The sequence below is a fragment of the Madurella fahalii genome, assembly GCF_045866475.1.
Source record: "Madurella fahalii IFM 68171 DNA, scaffold_1, whole genome shotgun sequence".
NCBI lineage: Eukaryota > Fungi > Ascomycota > Sordariomycetes > Sordariales > Madurella > Madurella fahalii.
Window position 1 is genome coordinate 3,186,433 of NW_027263971.1, and position 22,416 is coordinate 3,208,848.

Below are 22,416 nucleotides of genomic sequence, written 5' to 3' on the forward strand. Positions count from 1 at the left end.
ATTTCCGAGATTTCGGGAATAGCAGCGGCGAACCCCCAGATGTCGCCGAGCTTGCGATCTAATGCGGGGACAGTTGAGCGTCGTAAGTGGTGAATGTGAAGGGCTATCCCCCACCATTTCCCAAACAAGGTCCTTGCCTTGGCAATATCGCGGAGGCGCAACAAGCGCCGCTCCTGCATCGTCAGCCGTTCGGACCTGGTCGAGAACGAGCCGTCACGACATGCGGATCTGGACGGGAAATATGAAGAATCCCGTCTCTTTCCCGGCTGCCCAGCACCCATTGCCGTTTGTGCCTTGTGCCAGGTCTGCCAAGACGGGGCCGTGGATCAGCACAGCGGCTTGCTACAGCCCTGAGTATGCGGTATCTGTATTACTCCTCACGGTGCGCAATTTAAAGGAGACGCACGTCTGTCACGAGACCTACCCCATCATACGGCTTGTTTCTGCAAGCGGAAAAGGCAGGAATCGCGACTCTGAATGCGGTATCCGACTATGGGCCGGTTAGCTCTTTCATTATGTAAGGACTGAATTGTGGTAGCTGGAAGAAGGGCAACTGGAAGCGGCCGTACCGCATTTCGTTAGCTTCAGATCTTGCGTCAGGTGAGTTACCGTCGCATGAGATGAAAGGTAAAAAAATTGCATTTCATGTCCGGGCTTTTTTTATGAGACATTCTTTGGGGCCCCCACGGCGGTCGTCAGTCTGCCAAGCGCCGGAGCCGGAGCATTCATTTGTCGATGTTCACGTATCACTCTTGGCATTTCATCTTGCTGCCGTTGCCTCGATTCAACTCGCTACTACAGTAGGTAATTAAGTCTGAAGCGAGTTGGGAGGAACTGATCTGAGTTTCTGAGTTGCACTTGTTTTTGTGCTGGATCAGTTTGTTATCAAGCACACAACACCATTGGTCCGTGTGTTTGGAAACTTGATGCCAAGAGTGTTGAGCCACCCTTGAGCCGTGTATAACCAGACAAGTGACAGGACGGTTCATAACCGCCAGTTAGCTGGTGATTGTTGTTTATTTCTAGTGTCGACAATGGTCGGCTCTTTCGGACTCCTGATTGTTAAGAGCGACTCTAATTGAAGGCCGCGGGCAATTGGGTCACGGATTCGGACAAATCAAGTTGGAAACGCTTCAATCATCCGTAAGCCGCAGTCGAGGAAATAACTTCGTTCCACCCCATCGAACCTGGCTTGCGGCCTACAACCCAACTTTACAACCGCTTCGGCACACTCTGATTTCTCCCCTATCGTGTTTGAAGCTAACGCCTTGCATTTCTAATGAATTACAGCCGAGAAACACTCTTCCGGCGAACCACCTAGCTAAGTGTGACGGCCAAAGGCGGCCACAAAACCGTCAAATGCGCCCAAACTAGTGCGAGTCTTTAAGTAAGGCCAAATCGAGGCCCGACATGCGTGATGCAGGGACCTACGCCGCCTATGACCTACCCCGTCCGGTTACGACAAGCTAAAACGGCAGGCTGAACTCGCTAACGACGACCGCGCCCTACTACTTACATGTGGTTGCTGAAGTACAGCGAGGGCGAGCATAAAAGAAAGCGGAGGAAGTGGCTTCTTGATGCGAATGAACATCTGCCTAAAACCACGAAAACAATGGGCACTTAATTGAAAGTCGTATGTTTAGGTAAGAACCAGCAATGGCATCTGCCTACCTTAGCGTTCGGCAAATCTAAAACAATGCAACTCCGGGTTGTCACAAACAGCAAGGCGTTCCCAAAAGAGCCTCCAAGGCATTACATCATTGCTATCCGTCCAACCTCGAAGCCAATGCTCTACTTTTATCAGCCCGAGAACGAACCGACACCTAAGAAATCTTAAGGGGAGGCCATGGCCTCATGTGCCTTCCACCTCACCGTCCCATACGACGAGCAAACCACGCGCAAGTATATCCTTGCCTTCAACCCCTTGGCCTAAGCAACCTACGCGCCGTGCTTGATGTACACCCCGTAACGCACACCCCGTCGCCACCGAGCGCCTGAACTCTAGGATTGATCAAGCCCACAACCCATCAACACCTTTTAAGGGAGAAAAAGACCAGAAGGATAATGATGGTACAACATCTCCTTTTCTGCCCTGCCCGTTCAACCAAAATCCACCGCCATGGTCACATCCCCTATTTCTTGCCAACGAGTTCCTTAGCTTTGTCCTCGGCCGCCTTGGCCGTCTCCTTCCCAGTCTGCACGGCGCCCTCCAGAGCCGCCTTCTCCTTGCCGCCCCATTTATGCCACTGAAGGTAGCGGTATCCTTGCGTGAGCTGGGAGCCCTCGTTGACAAAGTGGCAGAGAAAGAGGAGGTAGTTTGCGGGGGTGACGGCCAGGGAGTAGCGCATGAAGGTGGCCGAGTAGACGCAGAGCGCAAAGGTCATCGGCCCGGAGATCCTACACGATGGGACAGAGTCAGCATGAGGTTTATGTAAGACGATTGGCTTCCGAATGGATGAGAATCGGGTGGTTTGCGGGGTGTGGGAAGCGGCAGTCCGGCAGAGCGGCTCTGTCACGCAAGGCCGGCGGCGGTGAAGGGGAGACGACGTACAGCTCGGGACTCTTCCGGGCGTCCATGACGGCGGCAACGGGGATGCCAAAGTTGGAGACGGGGCCCCAAAAGTCTAAGAGAAACATCTGGTTAGCTGGGGCTCGATGATGCGTAGCACGCGACACGAGGCGCTCCGGCGCATGTGTCATTGGACGATGTCGTCAGGAACCAAGCAATTGGCCGTCAAAGAGACACCCAATTTGATCCTCAATCTTGCAAGAAGGTGCTATGGAGAATAGAGATATTTGGGAAACGAATAGCTCTATCATTGCACAGGCGCATTGGCAAGAACAGCTCCGAGGAATCGGGGGTTGTCCGATGAACGGCCGGTGAGATTGAGAATGGGTGCGCAACGGAAAATGCAGCTACGTACGTGTAGAGCAGATGTAGTCAGAGACAGGGTGCGACCTGATCTTTGCATTGATAGCTTTAACAAAGGCGGCCATTTTTGCGATTGCTCCTGCGTTGGCGTGGGCGTGGGCGTGAGCGTTGACGTCGTCGCGGTCCGGGTTGATGGTTTAAACGTTAGCTTCGGGATCGGAGTCGCCAGGGTAGGAAAGAAATTTGGGGTTCCGAAGCGGACCCGCACGGACCCCCGACTTCTGCAGACGGGGCTGACAGTTCCAAGAGATGACATCAAGGTATTTCCATTGGAATTGCATATGCACGAGAGGTTCTTCACATGACAGACGACGTTGCCATGGACAAAACTCCATGCTTTTCATTCATTTGCTCTTGTGCTATTCTAGAAGAGCTGCAGTCTTCGTTAGAAGACAAGCTGCAATCCCGCCCCTTAACCGCAGTTTTCATAACCCCTGAACGCCGCCTTGAGAAAACATTCTTCGTAAATCTGGGCAGAGATCCCAACTCAATCTCGGAGGACTGCATCGTGCAGTAACATGCTGAGGACTCCCAAGAGGCCTGCAGTGGATCGTGGCCGGGGTATCAGTGAGGTAGACCGAATGACATGACTCTCATCTCCGCGGCGGGGGGTTGAAGCCCGAGGGAGGTGCTCCACCGGGAGGGAATGCCGGAGGGAATCCCGGCGCGCCAGGAAACCCAGCGGGAGGGAAACCACCGCTGAAGCCAGGAGGAGGAGCTATCGACATGTCAGAAACAGCCTAATGCCATGTGGTAAAGCAGATAAACTTACGACCTCCGCGACCAGGGAAACCAGGGGCACCGGGAAAGGTCGGGAAAGCCGGTGGCGCGGCACCTCCGACACCAGCCGCAGGGCCAGCGAGGGAGATTGGGGCAGCAGCGCCCCGTCCTGCAGGCCGCGCAACGCCAGGTCCAGCTGTAAGTGTCGTCGCAATGCCGCTGCCGGCCGTCTTGCCCAGACGAGCACTGGGGTCTGCGGGAGGCGGAGACTCGACAGAAAGAGAGACAATGTGTGATCCACGGACAATCGTTAGGCCCAAGGTGCGCTTCTCTTCCTGCTCGACCGTCTGAGCAGCAGATGTGGGCGCGCCAGGCGCGGCCGGCTTGTTCTGCTTGCGCTTGATTCGGCGGAACTCTTCGGTATCGGCGAGGACGAGGTTCATGTGCTTGTCAAACGCTAGCATCTGGAAGCAGAGGTCAGCAAGCTACAAGCTAAGAGGGGATGCAAGAGAAGCAAGCGTACCTGGCCGGTCATCTGGCGGCCATCGTTCAAGGTGATCCGCATCCGGTAGTTGATCTGGAAAAAATCGAATGTTAACGCGTGCGCCCAGGTCGTATACTGAGGACTGCATTTCAGGGTAAAAATACGTACGTAACCGGCCTAAGAGTCATGCGCCTTGTCAGTCCTCCGATGTCAACATTGATGCTTGCACAGCGGTGTCAAAAGGGGGCCTGAAACTCACCATCTTGCCTTGCTTGTTTGTCGACGTCATGGTTGCGGCAAGATGCTACAGGGTAGCGTCTCCAGTTTGCAAAAAATTGGGTTTGTATGTTGACAAAGTTCAACTTTGCCAGATGCGGTCTCTTCTTGCACTCGGGGAGGCTTTCAGAGTCAACGCGCGGTGGTTGGTTGATAAGATTCGCGGAGGCGAGCCAAGCTGAAATTTGACCGCGAGGCTGCGGAAGCTTGGACAGCGCAAGCACGGGGTAGAGTAGCTTAGAGGATCCCCGCCACAAGCCTCGCACTAGCCACAGCCCCAGATGTCCCCCACCCAAATTTGTTTCCGGCAGGCAAGCAGCTCCCCACACGCACAAATCTCAAAATTCTGGATAGGAAAATCGGCCTCAACTTCCCAAATCTTCCCGGTGCATCGACGAGCTTGAGATTCGCCCAGTGCCGGAATTTCGACAACACCGCCGCCATGGTAGGACCTACTGGATCGATCGCAAGCGGACGCATCAATCAAAGCTAACAGGATGGCGTAGTCTGCTGAGAAGGCCCAGAACCCCATGCGGGAGCTCCGCATCCAGAAGCTCGTCCTGAACATCTCGGTCGGCGAGTCTGGTGACAGACTGACCCGTGCTGCCAAGGTGCTGGAGCAGCTGAGCGGTCAAACCCCCGTCTACAGTGAGTTATGCGCAATCAATCGACGCCATTTCCTTTCCTCTCGCTCATATGAATCTCCTTTCTCCAGGCAAGGCCCGGTACACCGTCCGCACCTTCGGTATCCGCCGTAACGAAAAGATCTCGGTGCACGTCACCGTCCGCGGCCCCAAGGCCGAGGAGATTCTCGAGCGCGGCCTCAAGGTCAAGGAGTACGAGCTGCGCAAGCGCAACTTCAGCGAGACGGGCAACTTCGGCTTCGGCATCAGCGAGCACATCGACCTGGGCATCAAGTACGACCCCGGCATTGGTATCTACGGCATGGACTTCTACTGCTGCATGACCCGCCCCGGCGAGCGCGTCGCCCGCCGCCGCCGCTGCAAGAGCCGCGTCGGCGCCGGCCACCGCATCACCCGCGATGACACCATCAAGTGGTTCAAGCAGCGCTTCGATGCCATTGTCCGCTAAACGTGGACCTCTGGTGGTGAAGACGGGGACGAGTAAAAATAGGGACGGGCATTTCAGGGAGTGGGGCGTTAAGGCTCAGCACCATCGGGACGTCTGGAGGGGAGTTCTTTTGCTGGTTCATGCAAAACGGGATCGTTGGGTTCTCTCCGTGACTTGTAGTCGATGCAGCTTCCTCTACTTTGACGAACGAGATTCGTCAAATCCGGCTTGGTCTGAGAATTTCAGTCAAGCTGCGGCCTCAGAGACCGACCGGCGCCATGCCGGCTTACCAATGCCTTTTAAGTTCCGTGACAGTCTTGCTGCCATCTGATCTCAATAGCGGCCGTCATGATACTAGTGACAGTGAAACTCATGCTCGCGATTCACAACGGTAATCAGATACTGCTAGGCATAAACTCATTCCATTGCCATCAGCTCATTACGTTTGTGTACTAGGGAAAAGCTGAAGACCATTCCGTTGCTCCATACTGCCGTCATCATCATCGTTCATTCACCCCCTGCGATATTCATGGCAGGCCAAGCTCGAATGTCTGGCGGGTCAAAATGGAAGAGCCTGCCGAAAGATACCCCCCTCTGTCCAAGCCCTAGGGCCTTCTCTTAAGGTAGTGTAGTGTAATGAATGTAATGGCCAAGCTTGCCCTACCTAGACAGCGAGCAACGCCGCCCCGACCTTGGGCAAACCCTTAGCGCCAACACACCGCTTCGGCGCGGTGGCGGCAGCAGCAGCAGCACGCCTCTTCCGCTCGGTCATGTGCACGTCAATCAGCATATCCACCAGGAACTCGGCCTCCTTGTGCAGCGCCGCCAGCTCGGCAGCGTCACTGCGGACGCCAGTGCCGTCCCCGCGGGGGAGCCGGTAGGCCGCGAAGACGACGCCGCGGTTGGCGGCCGCCGATGCTGCTTTGCCCGTTTTGCGCCCCCTCTGCTCTTGCTTGCCGCTACCGGGGCTGGGGGCATCGCACCGTCGCTTGTCGGGGCTGTAGCCCGTGTAAAAGGAGCAGCTGTATCCGCGGGCGAACTCGTCCCTGGCGCTGGGCCCGGTGTTATCGTTGCGGTACTCGAGCCAACCTTGGGTGCGTAGGACCTTTTGGTGCACCGGGGCCGAGATTCGGAAGGGACACATGATGGAAGGCAGGCCGTAGGCGGCTAGCAGGCGGCCGGTCATGCCGCACTGGGAGGTGCCGTCGTTGCAGCGCGGGATGCGTCCTCCGAACAGGCTGTCCTCCCCAGTTGAGGTATCGGACGCGGGCGAGGGGTATTCGGAGGGCGCGGCAGCTCGGGTTGGGGTCGTGGGCGTGGTTGGGGTTGAACGGGGCGACCGTCTGGGAGAGAATTGGCGCTGCGAGCGGCTCATATGGGCAGGCCAGAGATTGACGACGTAAATAAGGTCGAACTTGAATTTCACGGCGATTCTAGCAGCTTCGAACGCCGCCGCGGCAGCCGGGCGACTGGCTAGTGGAGGAGAAGGCGTGAGGAGGGGGTATGCGCTTGTGATCCGAGCGGGTGGGATCACCGCCGGCGGGTTGGGGGGCAGCGAGTAGCTTGGGGCCTCTGGCGCAGCAGGCTGGACTCGAGGTGCAGCACGGTCGCCAGCAATATCGTCGTCGCTCAAGGTTAGAAACTCGCTAAAACTCGGTTCCTTGAGTATGAACCTGCCGCCGGCTGTTCCTGAGAGTGCGGGAAAGCTGGTAGAAATGCGCAACGCTGGCTTGGAGACAGTCCTAGAGGTGCTCATGCTCCTGGGCGTGTGAGACTTTTCAACATTGTCATTGTTTATCTCATGAGGTTGGGTTTTAGGCAGAGTAACGCGCTCAGGGAGAATTTGCTGTGCGCGGCTTTCCTGTCTAACAACTCCCGAATGTTTTCCTTCGTCATGCGGCTGCATCGATTTAGAGGGCCGGGTTGACTGTACCGAAGGACACTTGTCATCGGGACAATGCGGTCGAGAAATGGGCGTCTCTTCCTTGACGCCTCCGGAACAGCGTTTCCGGTTGACTTGAGCCTTTTGCGAGACGGAAACAGAGGTAGACCGCGGTACAGACTTAGAGCCAGACGTGGAACGGCGCCCTGACGACGAATCCCTACCCTTCTTGTGTGCGGCGGGAAAGCCGAATTCTAGTAGCTGCGCTAGAGAAGCAATCCTGCTCGGAGAGCGAGACAGTGACGAGGACCTCTGTGGGATACCGGGGCCCAGAGAAGAAAGGCGTTGAGGGATCTCAGGACATCCTCCAAGCGGTCCGGAGTCGGTGGCTGCCTTGTCGCCTTGGGCTTGGGTCACTGTAGATACGAGACTCCGCGAGCTCGACGATTCCGGAAGGCTCCGAGCCCGCCGCATTGAATCACGGCCGAAAGCCACTTCCTCCCTAGCCACCATCCGAGAAGATGTGGGCCTGATGAATGATGGGCGCGGAAATGTCTGAGCATCTGCACCGGACGTTGGCGACAAGGGAATAGGCGTTATTGGCCTGCTCTCGAGAACAGCGATATCCAGCGATGCCGCCTCCTTTCTCTTCCAAGGAAAGAGCTTCTCCAGTCGGTCAAATTTCCTCTCCAGCTTCTCTATCCCGGTCGTCATTGTAGTATCTTGGGCAGCAGGAGGTCTGGTAAAGATATGGTGAGCGGGCCGACCCCAAGCTAATCAGGGAGTTAGAGGGGCATACCGGATGTTACGGGTTAAAGAAGCTGAGTTATGCTCGAGGCAAAGGGCTTCTTGGGATTCTGGGTGCAATTGGTAGAGAAGCAATTAACTTTGGCAGACAAACCAGTATTGTTTGCTGTGGGGTAAGGCTTCCGTGTAAGTGATGCCGCAATTTTGTGAAAAGTGAAGGAGCCCAGCGGCCGAAACGGCGAAGCGTGGATGAAAACTCGAAACTCGCACAACTGCCGGTAATACAAAGCTGCCGCGCACAGCTGACGATAAGCGTTACGGCTTGTCGGACGAGATTCCACAGCAGGTTGAAAGCGGCCCACAGCCTCATAACAGAAAGTGAAATAGTTTGGTAGTCTGTGGTTGCGGCGGAGGATCAAGGTAGTTATGAGGTGCGTTTTCGGGCCGCCACCGCCGTCTCGCCAACTTCCTGTTCCTTTCCGGCTTCGAAGGTCCGTTCAGTTGTTTTGCGTTGCCCAAAATGAATCTGCCAGATTTTTGAATGCGGAATCGACCACGTAAGAGGTGGGTGGCGATGAGCTGGGTCTGGCGTGTGACTCGCAAGCTGAAGAAGTAGAACAGCAGCTCGTCGTTCTCTGCTTCTTAAAACCCTTGTTGTGCCGCCATCCCAACCAAGACTTTCTCAAAAGAAAACACCGAGAGGCGTCTCGGTTCCGCGCCACGCTGGGGGAGAAGGGTATTGGAAATCGGATGAAAGCTATGGAGTGACGGGAGCCGCGGTATACAAAGATGGATAAGAACTATTCCAGTGCCTCGATGGACTCCCACGTAGCACCATGGAGTATGCGGCCAGTCTAAGTGTCCGGGTGACTCGCCCGTGATTGAGATGCCCAACAAACGGTCCTCTTGTCCACTCGGACAGCTTAGCTGCTCCGTGAGGCTGCGTCCACAGATGTGTTTGGCCGAAAAGGGACAAGGGAAAACCGAGACGGCGGGCCAAAAAAGAAAATATACACAAACTGTACCAGGTATGTAATAGGAGGGCAAACACGGAGACGGCGAACAGATATAACTGGTGGATCTCTTTACTGCAAGTGATCCTAAGCCCCTGACTGGAACCGCCTACCGAGTACCATACCCAGCCAAGCCGAGTAAAGAGCGGGCGGCAGGACATCGACATCCCTGTGTCACCTCCCTGGCCGCGGGGGTTTATAAACCGGGATGTCTGACGGCAGACAAGTGAAAGGGGGAAAGAAAGGGAGGTGGGAAAGAGGTTGGATTTGTTTCTCCCTGGCAGGGCCGCAACCCTCCAACACTTGATAAACATTTCGGACAAAATCAAATGTAGTTGCAATGACGTTTTCAGGCCAAAAAAAGTCTAAATATAAAAAATAAAATAAAATAAAAATACCCGAGAGAAACACACCCGACGGGTCCACTCGGTCCACTAGAATCGGAGCGATGCGAGATGTGACGACTTGAGGTCGGCGACATCGTCGACCCACGAAAACAAGAAGCGCTTGGCAAGTAGTGCACGGACTGGACAGCTCCAGAGCTTTGACTGCGGCTGCAAGATCCACTTCCTGCCGTTTGCTAGCCGCAATCACAGTCACATGCATCTGGCGGCGTCTACACTAGGGTTTTCTCAGCATCATCCTCCTCCTTGCTTCCACTTCCCCCACTGCGCTACGAGCTTCAGACCAGCAAACACTCAGCCCCATGTGATTCGAATAGCCCATGTTGCATCCTAAGTTTCATGGGCACCAACTGCTAAAACTTCTTTCTTGAGATTTACGACAGATCGGCCGTACAAACAAAAAAAGGAAAGAAAAGAAGAAAAGAAGGAAAGAAGGAAAGAAAAGAGAGAAAGAGAGAAAGAAAAGAAAACAAAAAAGAGAGAAAAAAGAGAGAGAAAAAGAAAGAGAAAAAAGAAGGAAAGAAATTTTTTTTTTGAGTGGTGCTCGCGTTGCATGTGTCGGAATCCAAGTGAAGACCTTTCTTGCCCTTTCAAGACATTTCGCTCCGCTTTAGGCCATCTCACCTTTTCTCTCGGGTGCAGGGAGCTAAAGTGATCGACGATGCATGACAGCAGGGCCGTCGAGGCGGGCTCATGTGCGTCTCTGAACGCCACATGTGTTTACCTCCAATCACCTTTCCGATTAGCGATTCAAACAGCCGATGGTGGCTCGCTCCCCGGACCCAGTTGGCCGAAAGAGCTCATCTCCTCTTTCACACAGGTATCTATCACAATAAGTAGTAACCTCGGCGATGTGCGAGGTTCAGCCCTCCACTCCAGTGGGCAAACAACTCGGAGATTTCCACTCTCGGCTGGCTGGCCTCAGGACCAATGCAGATGCCGCCAAGCGGTTCATTACGTTCCGCTCATCCTCCTCTTCTTGACACCGACAGATACCCACAAGTACCAGCCCCAGCCATTCATGTGGATGTGCTTTCATACCATTACCAGTTTGAGGAGAATCAAGACATCAACATCCCCGTCTCTCTTCAGGGCGAGCCGTCTACACAATGGCTGCCCTGCGTCCTCTTACGGTTGCTTCGTAACGAGCCAACCCGGCGCCGCTTCACGCTCTATCTTAAGAATAACGTGTAGCGGCCATTGCAAAGCCGCTTTCCGGTTGCTTGGTTGAAGTTGATGAGATTTGTAAACTCACGTAACACCAACTGGGCTTGGTCCCCCACAGAATCGGCCCTGAAGGTCGCCGAACGGGCGGTGTCATATGCAGCTGATAGACCCGGACAGCCTCCCGGTTCCCGTCCCCCGACCAATGACTAGGCCTGGAAGCAAACGGCCCATAACGGTGCCATAGTGCCGGGTCCAAGGGAATCCTGGCTTGAAATGCACCTCGGGTTCCTCCCTGACCAACAAGGGGACAGGAGTGGCAATACCTCACAGCGCAGCTATGTACTGACGCCGGAATACCGCACCTGACTGGACACAGATCAGATTTTCGAGTCACGGTGCAAAACCCTGCTTTAAGTACGTATCGCCCGACTGTGGCTGTTAGGGCGGACGCAAGTGGGAATGCATGTCTCACTCACCATCCATTTCCATGTATCTGCGTTGCTAGTCGCGGCTAGGGAGAGGCACCGAGATCAAGGCCTCCCTTTCCAACGCAACCGCCCCGCCCGCCTACCTGGTCCCCCACTCAACGCTTTAGATCCGCATAGGCGTTACTCGAGCCAGATAGTGGCTTGCGGAGGGTGTGTGGACGAAACAAGTGAGCAAACAGGCCTGGAGGGAGAGCTCCGGTCAACAGAAACTACAGATGTGTGGGAACCCTTGCAGCAGTAGCACCCTTCATGTCACATCAAGTCCGATCCTGCGAGCTCGGGTTCTACAGGTCTCACAGAGGCTACATGCATATAACCCTTGCTGCTTGAATAGCCCCCCCTCCCCTTTGATCATTTGGCGATCGGCGGGTGTAACACCGCCTGAGGGCTATGCAAGTGCACCTGGTAACAGCAATGTCTTCATGAATCATCGACGTTGCGCCGCGATATGACAACCAATTTCCCACGGCTTAGATCGGTGGCCACAGAGAACGGACAAAGGAGGTGATTGTCTGCCGTCACCAGAGTGTGTTTCACCTTGTGCCATCATACAGCCAAATCCGCGGCAAATATTTCCGATGGTTAAGCGCTCGAGTGGCTTGCTACCTCTGCCGATCGAGGATCGGCCACAGTACAGATCTCCGAAAGCTTGAAACAGAAATTCCGAGGATGTGGAAATCTCACCCCTTACACAATATGGTAATCGACTGGACATGCAAGCAGTAAGAGCTCAGAGCTTCGCACCACTGGCATCCTCATCCACCTCGCCAAAGAGGTTCATGAAGGCCGTGTGCACCTCGTCAGTAAGGTCGCTAGCTTGCAGGCTACGGCCTCTCTTAGCAAAGGCCAGCCGTGAGCATTCCTAATAGTCCGCTCGTTAGCCGTCATTCAAACCAAGGTAACAAGCAAGAGTTCGGGGCAGCCGTCAGAGCAAGGTCAAAAGCAACAGCGTGTACGCAGATACTCACCCTCGTAATCGCGCTCCCCCCATACACTGCCAACCCAACCAACTCCTCTTCCTTCAAGGCCCCGCCCGTTTCCCAAATCCCATCCAGATACGCTTTCCTCCACCCCAGGAACGTGGCAATGCTCCCGGTGAGCGTATCCCCCTGCCCACCGCTCCTCTTCTTGCCCCCCTCCAAGTCAACCGTGAACGTCGTCTTCCCATCGCTCAAGTGATCCTTGCCTCCCTTCTGCACAATCATGACCCCTCCCAACGCCCGCGCGAGCGCCTCCACCTTGGCCGTCTCCCCCGCGCTCTCCTTGGCAGCCTTCACCTGGTCGTCGACACCCAACGCCGATGTCAGCCGCCCAAACTCGACCACGTTGGGCGTCAGCACGGCCAGGCCGTAGCCACGGACGAGGTCCGGGTCGCGCTGGACGATCTGCAGCGCGTCGGCGTCCAGCACCATGGGCATGTCCTTGTCGCGGGCGGCGCGGATCACGCGGGCGCACGTGTCCTGCATGAGCGGGTCGCGGCCGAGGCCGGGGCCGATGACGAGGACGTGGAGCCGGTCGAGCATGGGGACGATGCGGGCGGCGATCTGGTCCGGGTCCGTGTCCGCGGAGGAAGAGCCGCCGGTGACGGGCGCGGCGGGGGAGGACGGGGAGGAGCGCATCAGGGGGTGGACCATGAGGTTGGGCGAGTAGGACTTGATGACGGTGGCGGCGGTGGGAGTGCAGATGACGTGGGACTGGGATGGTGTTAGCTACTGCCCGGATGGTCCGTTGAGTCGCGAGAAGGAAACGGGGGCCCAGAGGCTGGATGGACATCACCACCAATCTTTCCCCCATACTTCTCCTTGTCTCACTCTCACCCCTCTTTCCCTCCTCACACAACAAACCCTCTCACCTTCCCCATCCTCCTTTACAACCCTTAACCCAGCCGCCAGAAACAAAAAAGCAAGAGAAAACCTACCATATCACACCCCAGCCGGGCACTAGCCATCGCCGAAAAGTACGGCGCGCCCGTGTAGTCCTCGCTCCCACCAATGACAGCCACCCGTCCCAGCTGGCCTATATAATGCCCCGTCAGTGAGGCCATCCTCCGACCTCAAATAGCCCTTAAAAGACAACCAGGGAAAGGACACTCACCCTTGTGGAACTTCTCCAGCATAGGCGGAATCATCTGCCGCACACGGGCAAGCATCTCCTTGGTAGCCGCAGACATCTTCCGAGGTGGGGTTGACGCCGAGGTGGTCAGGTCAGGTGTCATTTCCAGAGAAGAGGCAAAACTCAATAATCTATACGCCTATCAATATCCAGTGTAATAGTCCTTTACGGACCACCTGAGATCGCAGGTTGTACGGCTTACCGGCAAGCGCGACTCAATCGGATAAGAAGCACTTCCTATAGCTCGAGTATCTCGCAACAAGCTACAGGAGGCTCGAAGGTTTCCCGATAGCAAAGCGTTGTGCCTTAGGTTGCGTTTCGCAGCTGTTTTATGTTCCTGGATTGAGATCCGAAGCTTGCTGGTTGTTGTGCATGATGTCACTGGCTTCAGGCCCGTGGCCCTCAAATCCACAAGCCCCACACACCATCCAAAGTACCTTAATAACTCGGGACGTCTCTACAACGTCTCAGAAGCCAACGTTCAAGGACAAAAGGAATCGAGTGCTTGATTGAGTCTTCGCTCTATGTTACAATGGGTTTGACCGGAGAATCTCCCTTTCTCATGCGTCCTTCCTCATCCAGCACACGAGATGGAAACCCCCTGCTCTAGAAACACATGGACACTGCGGTATAGATATCTCCCTTCTCTCTCCACCAACTCCCTGTAGATTCCCAGCAACGCTTTAAATTTTACTAGCAAATTAGGCCAGGAAGCCCTTGGTGAAGGTCTGAGTGACGTCCCTCAACCTGGCCTCAAGATCCTTGCTGATGGCGCCTTCCTTGTCAATGGTGGCCATGAGGTCTGCCTCATTGGTCTTGAGGTGGGCAAGGAAGTCAGCCTCCCATTGGAGGATCTTGTTGACGGGAACGGTGTCGAGGTAGCCGTTGACACCAGCGAAGATGAGGGGAACCATCTCGTTAACGGCCATGGGGGAGTATTGCTTCTGCTTCAGGAGCTCGGTCAACTGTAGATATCATTAGCACCTGTTACACCTTACGACGGGACAACCGGAATCAAACTTACCCGCTCACCACGGGCGAGGGTCTGCTTGGTGGCGGCATCAAGATCAGAGCCAAACTGGGCGAAGGCAGCGACCTCGCGGTACTGGGCCAAGAAGAGCTTCAGAGAACCGGCGACTTGCTTCATGGCCTTGAGCTGAGCGGCGGAACCGACACGAGACACGGAAAGACCGACGTTGATGGCCGGGCGGACACCCTTGTAGAAAAGCTCGGACTCCAGGAAGATCTGACCATCAGTGATGGAAATGACGTTGGTGGGAATATAGGCAGACACATCACCACCCTGGGTCTCAATAATGGGCAAGGCAGTCATGGAGCCGCCACCGTGCTTGTCGTTCATCTTCGCAGCACGCTCGAGGAGACGAGAGTGCAGGTAAAAGACGTCTCCTGGGTACGCCTCACGTCCAGGAGGGCGGCGCAGCAGCAGAGACATCTGGCGATAGGCGACGGCCTGCTTGGACAGATCGTCGTAGATCACCAGCGCGTGCTTCCCATTGTCCCTGAACCACTCCCCCACGGATGCCCCCGTGAACGGAGCAATGTACTGCAGAGGGGCAGCCTCAGAGGCAGTGGCGGCGACGACGATAGAGTACTTCATGGCATCATTCTCCTCGAGGGTCTTGACGAGCTGAGCGACGGTAGAGCGCTTCTGGCCAACGGCGACGTAGATGCAGTAGAGCTTCTTGGACTCGTCGGTGCCGTTGTTCCACCGCTTCTGGTTGAGGATGGTATCCAGGCCGACAGCAGTCTTGCCGGTCTGACGATCACCGATGATCAACTCACGCTGGCCACGGCCAATGGGAACCATGGCGTCGACAGACTTGAGACCGGTCTGCACAGGCTGATTGACGGAGCGGCGAGGCAGAATGCCCGGGGCCTTGAGCTGGGCACGGCGCTTCTCCTTGGCGTTGATGGGGCCCTTGCCATCGATGGGGTTACCGAGAGCATCAACCACACGGCCGAGCAGCTCGGGGCCGACGGGGACATCGACCTGGTGAGGGTTAGGGGGGCGTCTTAGCAAGCATCGTCGTCTCATCTTTAACTCACAATCTCGCCAGTACGCTTAACAGTCTCGCCCTCCTTGACGAGACGGTCAGAGCCGAAAAGCACGACACCGACCTGGCCAGCCTCGAGGTTCATGCACATGCCCTTGACGCCAGAGGCGAACCTACAACTAGTCAGCTCCAAGGGCCAGAACTCAAGTTAAGGACAGGTTTCACATACTCGACGAGCTCCTCGGCTTGGACGTTGGCCATGCCGTGCACGCGGGCGATACCATCACTGTCAAGGGCACCGTAGTTAGCATCAATTCCGCATCGCAAGATTTCGCCCCATCCAGACATCCGGCCGGCGGTAGCCACAGCACCATATTCGTGCTCTCGGACGTCGTCGTGTGTTGTTTTGGTAAACGTACCCGACGGACAGGACGCGGCCAGTCTCAGCAAGACCAGCCTCCTCCTGGACACCGCGGATTCTCTGCTCGAGAATGGACGAGACCTCGGTCGGCGAGGCCTTCGCGTCGGCGGCGTATGTGCGGGCTTGGAGGGCGGAAACGGCTGGTGCGGCATTTCGCTATACGGACCGGTTAGCACGACCCGAACCCCGAGAGAGCCAAGAGCGAGGCAAATTCCAGCAGCTCCAATCCAAGCTCCAGAGGCTCGCCTAGCACCTTTGCGCCGCCACGGCGAAGCTCAATTGAGCTTCCTGAGTAGTTGCACGGCGCATTGAGATGGTTTCCGAGCATCGGGCGATGGAATTGAGCTAAGGTCGGGCGGGCGGAGGTGCACTCACTACGGCGACTCTGCTCGAGGCAGAGAGAGCGCCGACGGCGCGCGTGCTCTGTCGGATGGCGTTCCGGAACATATTAGCGAGGTATGTTATGCCTCAGACGTGGAGGAAAAACAATTGCAATCGAATTGCAATTGCGTGGAGGGGAGATTGGGACGGAGAGGTTGATGGAAGTTTGGAGAGCCGACCGTGAGGAAAATTGTCGAGAAGGGCTGGCAGGCCTTGGTTGGAGAGGAGGGCGGGTCCGGAGCTGAGCACTGTCCAATCACGCACTGAAAAGAATTTTGCTCGACCAGCGACTCCCGAGGGGGTTCCACTTGGCAACCATCAAAAACGCGAGCCCCCGTTGCAAAGGGAAACGGCATTGTAAAATCACCTCCCACCCTTCCGGCTCTCATCATGCTCTTATTCAGATGCCCTTCTGCGACGAATAACGGCTTCTAGGTTTCTTCCCCGAGTAGTCGACCTCCAGCCTCCGCGCCCTCCCTCTCTCTAGCTGCTGCTTCATGGACACGTCTCTGCGCGGGCGGCTGGTTTCCCGGGTAATCCCGGAGAATGTTACAGAGCCCTAGCCAGTCCTGATCCCAGCACCAACTCGCTCACAGCAACATGGAAGATGTTCAATATGGAATACATTCAAAGCAGTTACGAGATACAGATTACCAGCCGGAGTACAGTTACACATCCGCGCCAACGAGCGCCTCTAGCATCTCGCCCCCTACCCTCACGCTTCCGGGTTCGCTTCCGCCCTGCCAAGGCATCTTGGCCCCGTCGTAGTCCTAGAGGTGCACTTTAGGCAATATGTGGCTGCGAAAGCTCGTAGAAGATGTCATCAAACTCCCACTCAAGGGTACCATCGGGTTTGCAGGCCGGTACGCAATTACCCCGAACTTCAGGCGGGCGACTCGTGAGATTCGCGCCATGAACCGTTGTGGACAGCCTGCGAGCGCTTGTTAGCCGCCGTCAAGGGACCATCTTTCCGGCATCACTCACACAATCTTCTTGATAAAGGGCGCAACGGCCAGTTCATCCAGGCGGCTGAGGCAGTCCGACATGTCATTGAAGGTCTCGCTACGAATCCCAGTCGGCATTCCCGTCTCGCGGAGCCACAGCATAAACATGTTCAAGACGTCTTCCTCCTCTCTCTCCAGAAGAAGCCCTTCGTCCTCGGCTGAGTGCAAATGGTTTTCGAATATGGCTTTGAGGGCGCGGCGGCCTCGTCGCGCACTATCCGCGATTCTTGATTTTTCTGCTTCTGCTTCGTCGGGCTCGAGATAGAACGCTCGATAAGCGCTTAGGAGTTCCGCTAGCCGTTCCTCGATCTCATCCTCTGAGAAGTACTCGATTTCGATAGCATGGTTTGGTTTGGCAGCACGTTGCTCAGTCAGAGCGCCCGCGGGTGCCCGCTGACTGGCCATCTCCGAATCTGCCAAGTTCTGGTCTTGTACCCTCGTCAGTCCAGGTTCGTCTCATCACCAGCAAGGCAACTAGACCTACTGTCCCTTGAGGCTTCTTCAGCCGGTTTATCCACGGGATATCCCGTCGAACCAGCCAGGCTGATGGTAAGCTGTCTTATTGTGTGGAACGCCTGGTTGCTTGCCAGCTCCTGGAAGTTAGCTTTTGGAGAGCCCTCAATCTCCAGTTGCTCCTCTGTCTCCAACTCCCGAGTCCTCTGTCTCTTAACTGTGCAGGGATCAAATGGAGGGCTCGAGTTCCGTTTGCGCTTTGGAGTCGGGCTTGGCGTCAGAGGGTTGACTGGGCCAAACATCCCTCTTCCGGACGGAACTGGCCAGATCGGAGTCCCAAAGAGCGACATAGTGGGCCCAGGGGTGTTCGAATCAGCCGCTTCTCGGGCAGCCTCACTGCAAATAGCACCTGTGTCTGTAGCTTCTGGCATTTGACGGGGAGTGGCTGGGGCGTCTATCGCGCTTTCACTCCCTAGCGCCAGGGACGAGTACCTGGTTGGCAACACCGGGGGGAAATGGCAACCGATCCCATCAACGAGTTGATTCGACACCGAGGCTCGTTCCGGAGGTGGTGTCGCCGCTAGAGCACGCGAGCCAAGATAGTGCATTGGTTGTGGCTCCCCCAAGAGCGACGGACCCAGGTCACATTCAACCGAGTGCTCAGAGACGTTGACGTCGAGACTGCTTTGGTCTTCGGCGGTCTCGCTGGATCGGGCCGAGATGGTGAGCGATCTTGCAACCGTTGGCCTTTCCATGCTGCTGATCTTGGTCGCTGTATAAACGTCAGCTTAGACTCTTGGCCTTGTCATTCATATCGCTGGGACACGTCACTTACCGCCCGACCGATGTTGGACAAACCGAAGAGGTAAAAGATTCTATGAAAGATAGATGCGGCTTCAGAACGTGAAAACAGGAGTAAACAAAGCAAATGAGCTTTAGCAACAAATTGCGCCTCCGACTTCAGAGGCCCACACACTTGAGCACCCATGAATCTCCCCAGGCTTTCCTTGACTATCTTATATCACTTATACACGCGAATCGGTGTCTTCGGTGCAGGCGGCTACTTGGCCCCCGGTTTAGGGGGCAGTACACCCTTCAGGCCCATGGGGCGCCTACACCTCGTTTTCACCGGTCTTTCCACCCACCTAGCCAGAAGATTCGGCCGATGCATGGCCGGTACAAGGCTGATAGTGTGAGTGCGAAGCGCGACAATAGCCGCGTAACCGGAGCCCCCAATTGCAGACATGGTGATTTCAAATTGGTTACCGCTGGTTGATTGCCATTGTGCGTACTCAGATCTCGATCAAGGTAACTTGATATCGGATTGGCTTTGGTAATACCGTCAGCAAGGCTTTTGACGTGCAGCGGAGCTGGAGATCGCCGGGCGGCGGCGCGGATAAGCTGGCGGCTACCGTGGAATGTGATTGGGGAGATTGATCCGACCGTCCGGAACCGACTTCAGCGACTCCTCCTTGACGCACGCCATCGTTTGAAGAAGCGACTTTGCATGGGGGGCCGGGAAAGTGTGGACAGGAGCAGACTACAGCTCAGGAACTTACTGCAAGGGGGTGGATAGCTTCTTGCGACCTCGCCCAAGGCTGTCTCTCGAATCGTGATGTGACAGCCAATCGATTTCGGAATGCCGAGATCTGCAGTCGGCATTCAAGAATACCCTACAACTCACCACGGGGCTGGACGTATTACCCGGGGCCGTGGCTCTCACCGCAGCAATTGTCCCGTTGCGTGTTGACGCCTACCACCCTCACCCTCGCGGAGAACGTCGCCAGGCATTCTTCCCGGCATAGCAGAGGGCGGCTCCCATGGTCAAGAGACGAGACGAGACGATCAGTAAAACCCTTCTCATCTAACCAATTCGCGGTTGCGGGCCTCCTCTCCTACCTGCCCATTCTCTGTACAAGACCACCTAGCCCAACCTAACGGCTCCAGCCACAACCACAATCAACGCCCGCCCTATTATTATTATTCTTCCTACAGCGCTTTGCCCTAAATAAGGTGTGCCGGTCCTTCAACCGCTATATACATATAGGAGAGCCGTACCGTATAGGCCGGGTAAGAAACCTATATCAAGGAATAGAAAACAACAATAGTAGACACCAGTTAGTTGCCAAGGAAAGGAAGGCCTTATATAAGGCACTGAAGACTTCTAGTCTTCGACAATGTCCGCCCTATTCCCCATGGCTCCCCTGCAATTTCTCCCCATCCCCGCCGTCCAGCCCTTCTCAGACAACACCATCCTCTACCACCTACCCCCTCCCGTCTACGTTTTACAACCTCTCCATCTGCTTCCACGCCCTCCTCCTCCCCCCTCCCTCCTTTCTCTCTCCCGCCTCCTTCCTTCCTCCCTCCCTCCTCCCTCCCTTCTCCTTCACCCCCACTCCCGGCCAGTTGGCACGTCACCCCCTTCGAGGACGTATGCGACCAGGTCAGGGATGTCAACATAGATATCCCGCACGGGTAGGTACTTGCTGGCACTGCCGATCCGCCGCAAGGGTGTACAGAGTTGTTTTGAGGAGTGGGAAATCTTAGGGGGGTTTAGGTTGAGGGAATGTGGGGGGCGGCCGCCTTATAAGTTGAGGGCAGTGGGGTCCGGTTCTTTATGGATGGAAATAGGGCGGTCTGCGATAGCGCTAGGGGGGAGGGTAAGGGGTTTGATGGATCGGTTGGTGGGGGAGTTAGGGATTCGGTATCTGGTATATGAGATGTATAAGTTGCACTTGGGGGTGCGTAGCGGTGGTACGTTAAGGGGACAGGAGAGGGGATGGGGGCTGCGAGCGAGAACAGTTTGGTTCGGATAAGCAAGAGGTATTCTTTGAGGTTGTTGACGGAGGAGGGAAGTTTGAAAGGGGTATCTGAGGGGTATTTGAGGCAGGCGGGGGGGAGGATGGGCAATAGAGATTGAGTTAGGAGCCCCGGGGGTGTTGTAGGCTTTGGGGTGTGTTTGGTTTTGAAAGGTCTACTTTGCTTAGGGGTGGGGAGGTTTGTTATAGCGGATGAGATGTGGCTGTACGGAGGTGCCTCTTCTGATATCTTCTTGTCTTCCATTCTCCCTATGTGCTAATAAGGAGCCTTGACTAAAGCAAGTAAATACTCGAATACGAAGAAATTTACGTTACCATCATCTATATCCTAAGCTAGACTAGGCTACTCATTACAGCTAACTCTCTCCAGACACACAACGGCAATATTAATCTAGAAACCCAAGACGTCGACAAGCCGGATGGACGGGTCGAAGCACGCCCGCTTCAGCATCTGGTAATCGGCGCCCTGTACATTCCACGGCACGTTGGGCGATTGCGGCGCCGTCGATCCAATCTCCGCAATGCGCCTGGTACCAGTCTGACCTTCTCGCCACTGACCGTTCTCTTGCTTGGAAACGCCGTAACGCCTCTTGACATCCTGGTACCTCTCCATTGGGAAAACCTCTCCCTCTACCTCAGTCAAGAGAGGAACAGAAAAGTCTGTAGCATGGAGTAAGCATCTAGCCCCTGAAATCGCTTGGCGTATGTTTTACTTACCGCCTTTTAGATAGCTCTCAATCTTATACTGGGCGATAACCGCAGCCATCCTTCGATCATTGCTCCCCCTTTTAATCACGTAGCTTTGTCCGGAATAACTCTCCTCTCGAGGGCCGTTGTGGTCGATGAAAAGCTTAGGCCGGCCGCCAAAGAAGTCAACCTCAAACTCAGCACCGGGGTCGTAGCGCGTCACCAGCCGCATGAAGTCAGCGTCGGTGACCAGACCTGCGAGCCCTTCGAACTCGCGGAGGAAGTTGACGAAGAGGTGACAGAGGTGATGGGTGACCATGGATGCGAGATGCAGCTGCAGACGGTGGAAGCGCTCTGTCTGCGCCATCTTCTCGCCCTCGCGGCGGTGACGGCGAGCGACATCTGCTTTCAGTCTTGTCCAGTATAACTTATCGACTAGCTGTAATGCGTGGTTAGCGTCCCGGGTAGCCTCAGGAGATGTTCAGTCCTACTACTAGGAGGAACTCACCTGCCAGTTTAGGTGCAGGACGGCAGCAGCTTTAGGGTTAAACTTGAACCGCTCAAGGGCCGAAAATTGGTCAAACAGGGAATAGAACATCCGGTTGGCGTCTTCTTCGTGGCAGAAGCCGTTCCGGTCGTCAAGTTTAACGACGGGGAAGCGGTGCCGCACGGAGCGAAGGAAATCGTCAATTGCACGGGGTACATCTACGTTTGATGGCTCGGAGACTGGAACAGGGACGGGCCGTTCTCGCCAGACACATATTGCCTTGTGTGCTAGGTTCTCGAGAGCTAGAAATACCGGCAGGTTAGCACCATCGACACAACCCCGGCCCTTGAAGCCACCTACCGTCTCGACCACGGGAACTTTCAATCATCCTCAAGCCAAGGTCCAGCACGGCAGTGACGGCAAACGCCTTTCCGCCACCGCGCTCCAAGGGGTATGTTTGCCCATCGTCGAGCACTTCCAAGATGACGATCTGGTATAGGCCTTCGGTGGGCAGCTGCTTCCACTGTTCTGATTTAACTAGGCCCATGCGTAGTAGGCCACGCTCCGATTTCGACAATCGACTAGAAAGTGCTTCTTTGTCCACTGGGCCATATGACTGATGCGCTCGCTCGACCGACATGTACGGCGCCATTGCTGCTGGGCGACGTTTGCTTGTCACTTGGGGTCAGGAGGAGGTCGAAGTAACCGTCTATGGCAGAAATTTTATCAATATACTCCACAAATAGTCGCTCCGTCGCCAAAGGCGTATCCAGGTATAATCACTTTAAGTGGGCGAAGCATCACAGGACGGACACCATGGACTGAGAGCCGTATGGCGTCGGATGGGAGAAGT

General features: G+C 55.6%; 8 protein-coding genes across 8 annotated transcripts; 1 reads left to right on the plus strand and 7 right to left on the minus strand.

Moving 5' to 3' along the window:
• Positions 1-2,132: 2,132 nt before the first annotated feature.
• Positions 2,133-2,997, minus strand: smb1_1 (Small nuclear ribonucleoprotein-associated protein B; the record flags this gene model as incomplete). The annotated part of the gene is made up of 3 exons (XM_071056408.1): positions 2,133-2,397; positions 2,552-2,624; positions 2,925-2,997. The coding sequence occupies 3 exons, from the start codon at positions 2,995-2,997 to the stop codon at positions 2,133-2,135; spliced, it is 411 nt and encodes a 136-aa protein (XP_070912509.1).
• A 528-nt stretch (positions 2,998-3,525) lies between these two features.
• Positions 3,526-4,425, minus strand: smb1_2 (Small nuclear ribonucleoprotein-associated protein B; the record flags this gene model as incomplete). The annotated part of the gene is made up of 4 exons (XM_071056409.1): positions 3,526-3,650; positions 3,705-4,116; positions 4,176-4,229; positions 4,396-4,425. 4 exons carry the CDS (start codon positions 4,423-4,425, stop codon positions 3,526-3,528), a joined length of 621 nt encoding a protein of 206 aa, XP_070912510.1.
• A 429-nt stretch (positions 4,426-4,854) lies between these two features.
• On the plus strand, positions 4,855-5,504 carry RPL11 (60S ribosomal protein uL5; the record flags this gene model as incomplete). Its single annotated transcript, XM_071056410.1, has 3 exons — positions 4,855-4,857; positions 4,919-5,060; positions 5,128-5,504. 3 exons carry the CDS (start codon positions 4,855-4,857, stop codon positions 5,502-5,504), a joined length of 522 nt encoding a protein of 173 aa, XP_070912511.1.
• Positions 5,505-6,147: 643 nt separating this feature from the next.
• Positions 6,148-8,079, minus strand: MFIFM68171_00989 (UspA domain-containing protein; the record flags this gene model as incomplete). The annotated part of the gene is made up of 1 exon (XM_071056411.1): positions 6,148-8,079. One exon carries the CDS (start codon positions 8,077-8,079, stop codon positions 6,148-6,150), a length of 1,932 nt encoding a protein of 643 aa, XP_070912512.1.
• Positions 8,080-11,914: 3,835 nt separating this feature from the next.
• On the minus strand, positions 11,915-13,399 carry MFIFM68171_00990 (ATP-dependent (S)-NAD(P)H-hydrate dehydratase; the record flags this gene model as incomplete). The annotated part of the gene is made up of 4 exons (XM_071056412.1): positions 11,915-12,046; positions 12,153-12,878; positions 13,103-13,200; positions 13,279-13,399. The coding sequence occupies 4 exons, from the start codon at positions 13,397-13,399 to the stop codon at positions 11,915-11,917; spliced, it is 1,077 nt and encodes a 358-aa protein (XP_070912513.1).
• A 598-nt stretch (positions 13,400-13,997) lies between these two features.
• ATP1 (Alpha subunit of the F1 sector of mitochondrial F1F0 ATP synthase) lies at positions 13,998-16,179 on the minus strand (the record flags this gene model as incomplete). The annotated part of the gene is made up of 6 exons (XM_071056413.1): positions 13,998-14,261; positions 14,321-15,307; positions 15,364-15,484; positions 15,541-15,597; positions 15,731-15,888; positions 16,108-16,179. The coding sequence occupies 6 exons, from the start codon at positions 16,177-16,179 to the stop codon at positions 13,998-14,000; spliced, it is 1,659 nt and encodes a 552-aa protein (XP_070912514.1).
• A 717-nt stretch (positions 16,180-16,896) lies between these two features.
• On the minus strand, positions 16,897-18,325 carry MFIFM68171_00992 (uncharacterized protein; the record flags this gene model as incomplete). The annotated part of the gene is made up of 3 exons (XM_071056414.1): positions 16,897-17,044; positions 17,098-17,545; positions 17,602-18,325. 3 exons carry the CDS (start codon positions 18,323-18,325, stop codon positions 16,897-16,899), a joined length of 1,320 nt encoding a protein of 439 aa, XP_070912515.1.
• A 2,455-nt stretch (positions 18,326-20,780) lies between these two features.
• Positions 20,781-22,215, minus strand: MFIFM68171_00993 (Fungal-type protein kinase domain-containing protein; the record flags this gene model as incomplete). Its single annotated transcript, XM_071056415.1, has 4 exons — positions 20,781-21,049; positions 21,107-21,515; positions 21,585-21,865; positions 21,924-22,215. The coding sequence occupies 4 exons, from the start codon at positions 22,213-22,215 to the stop codon at positions 20,781-20,783; spliced, it is 1,251 nt and encodes a 416-aa protein (XP_070912516.1).
• Positions 22,216-22,416: the final 201 nt, after the last annotated feature.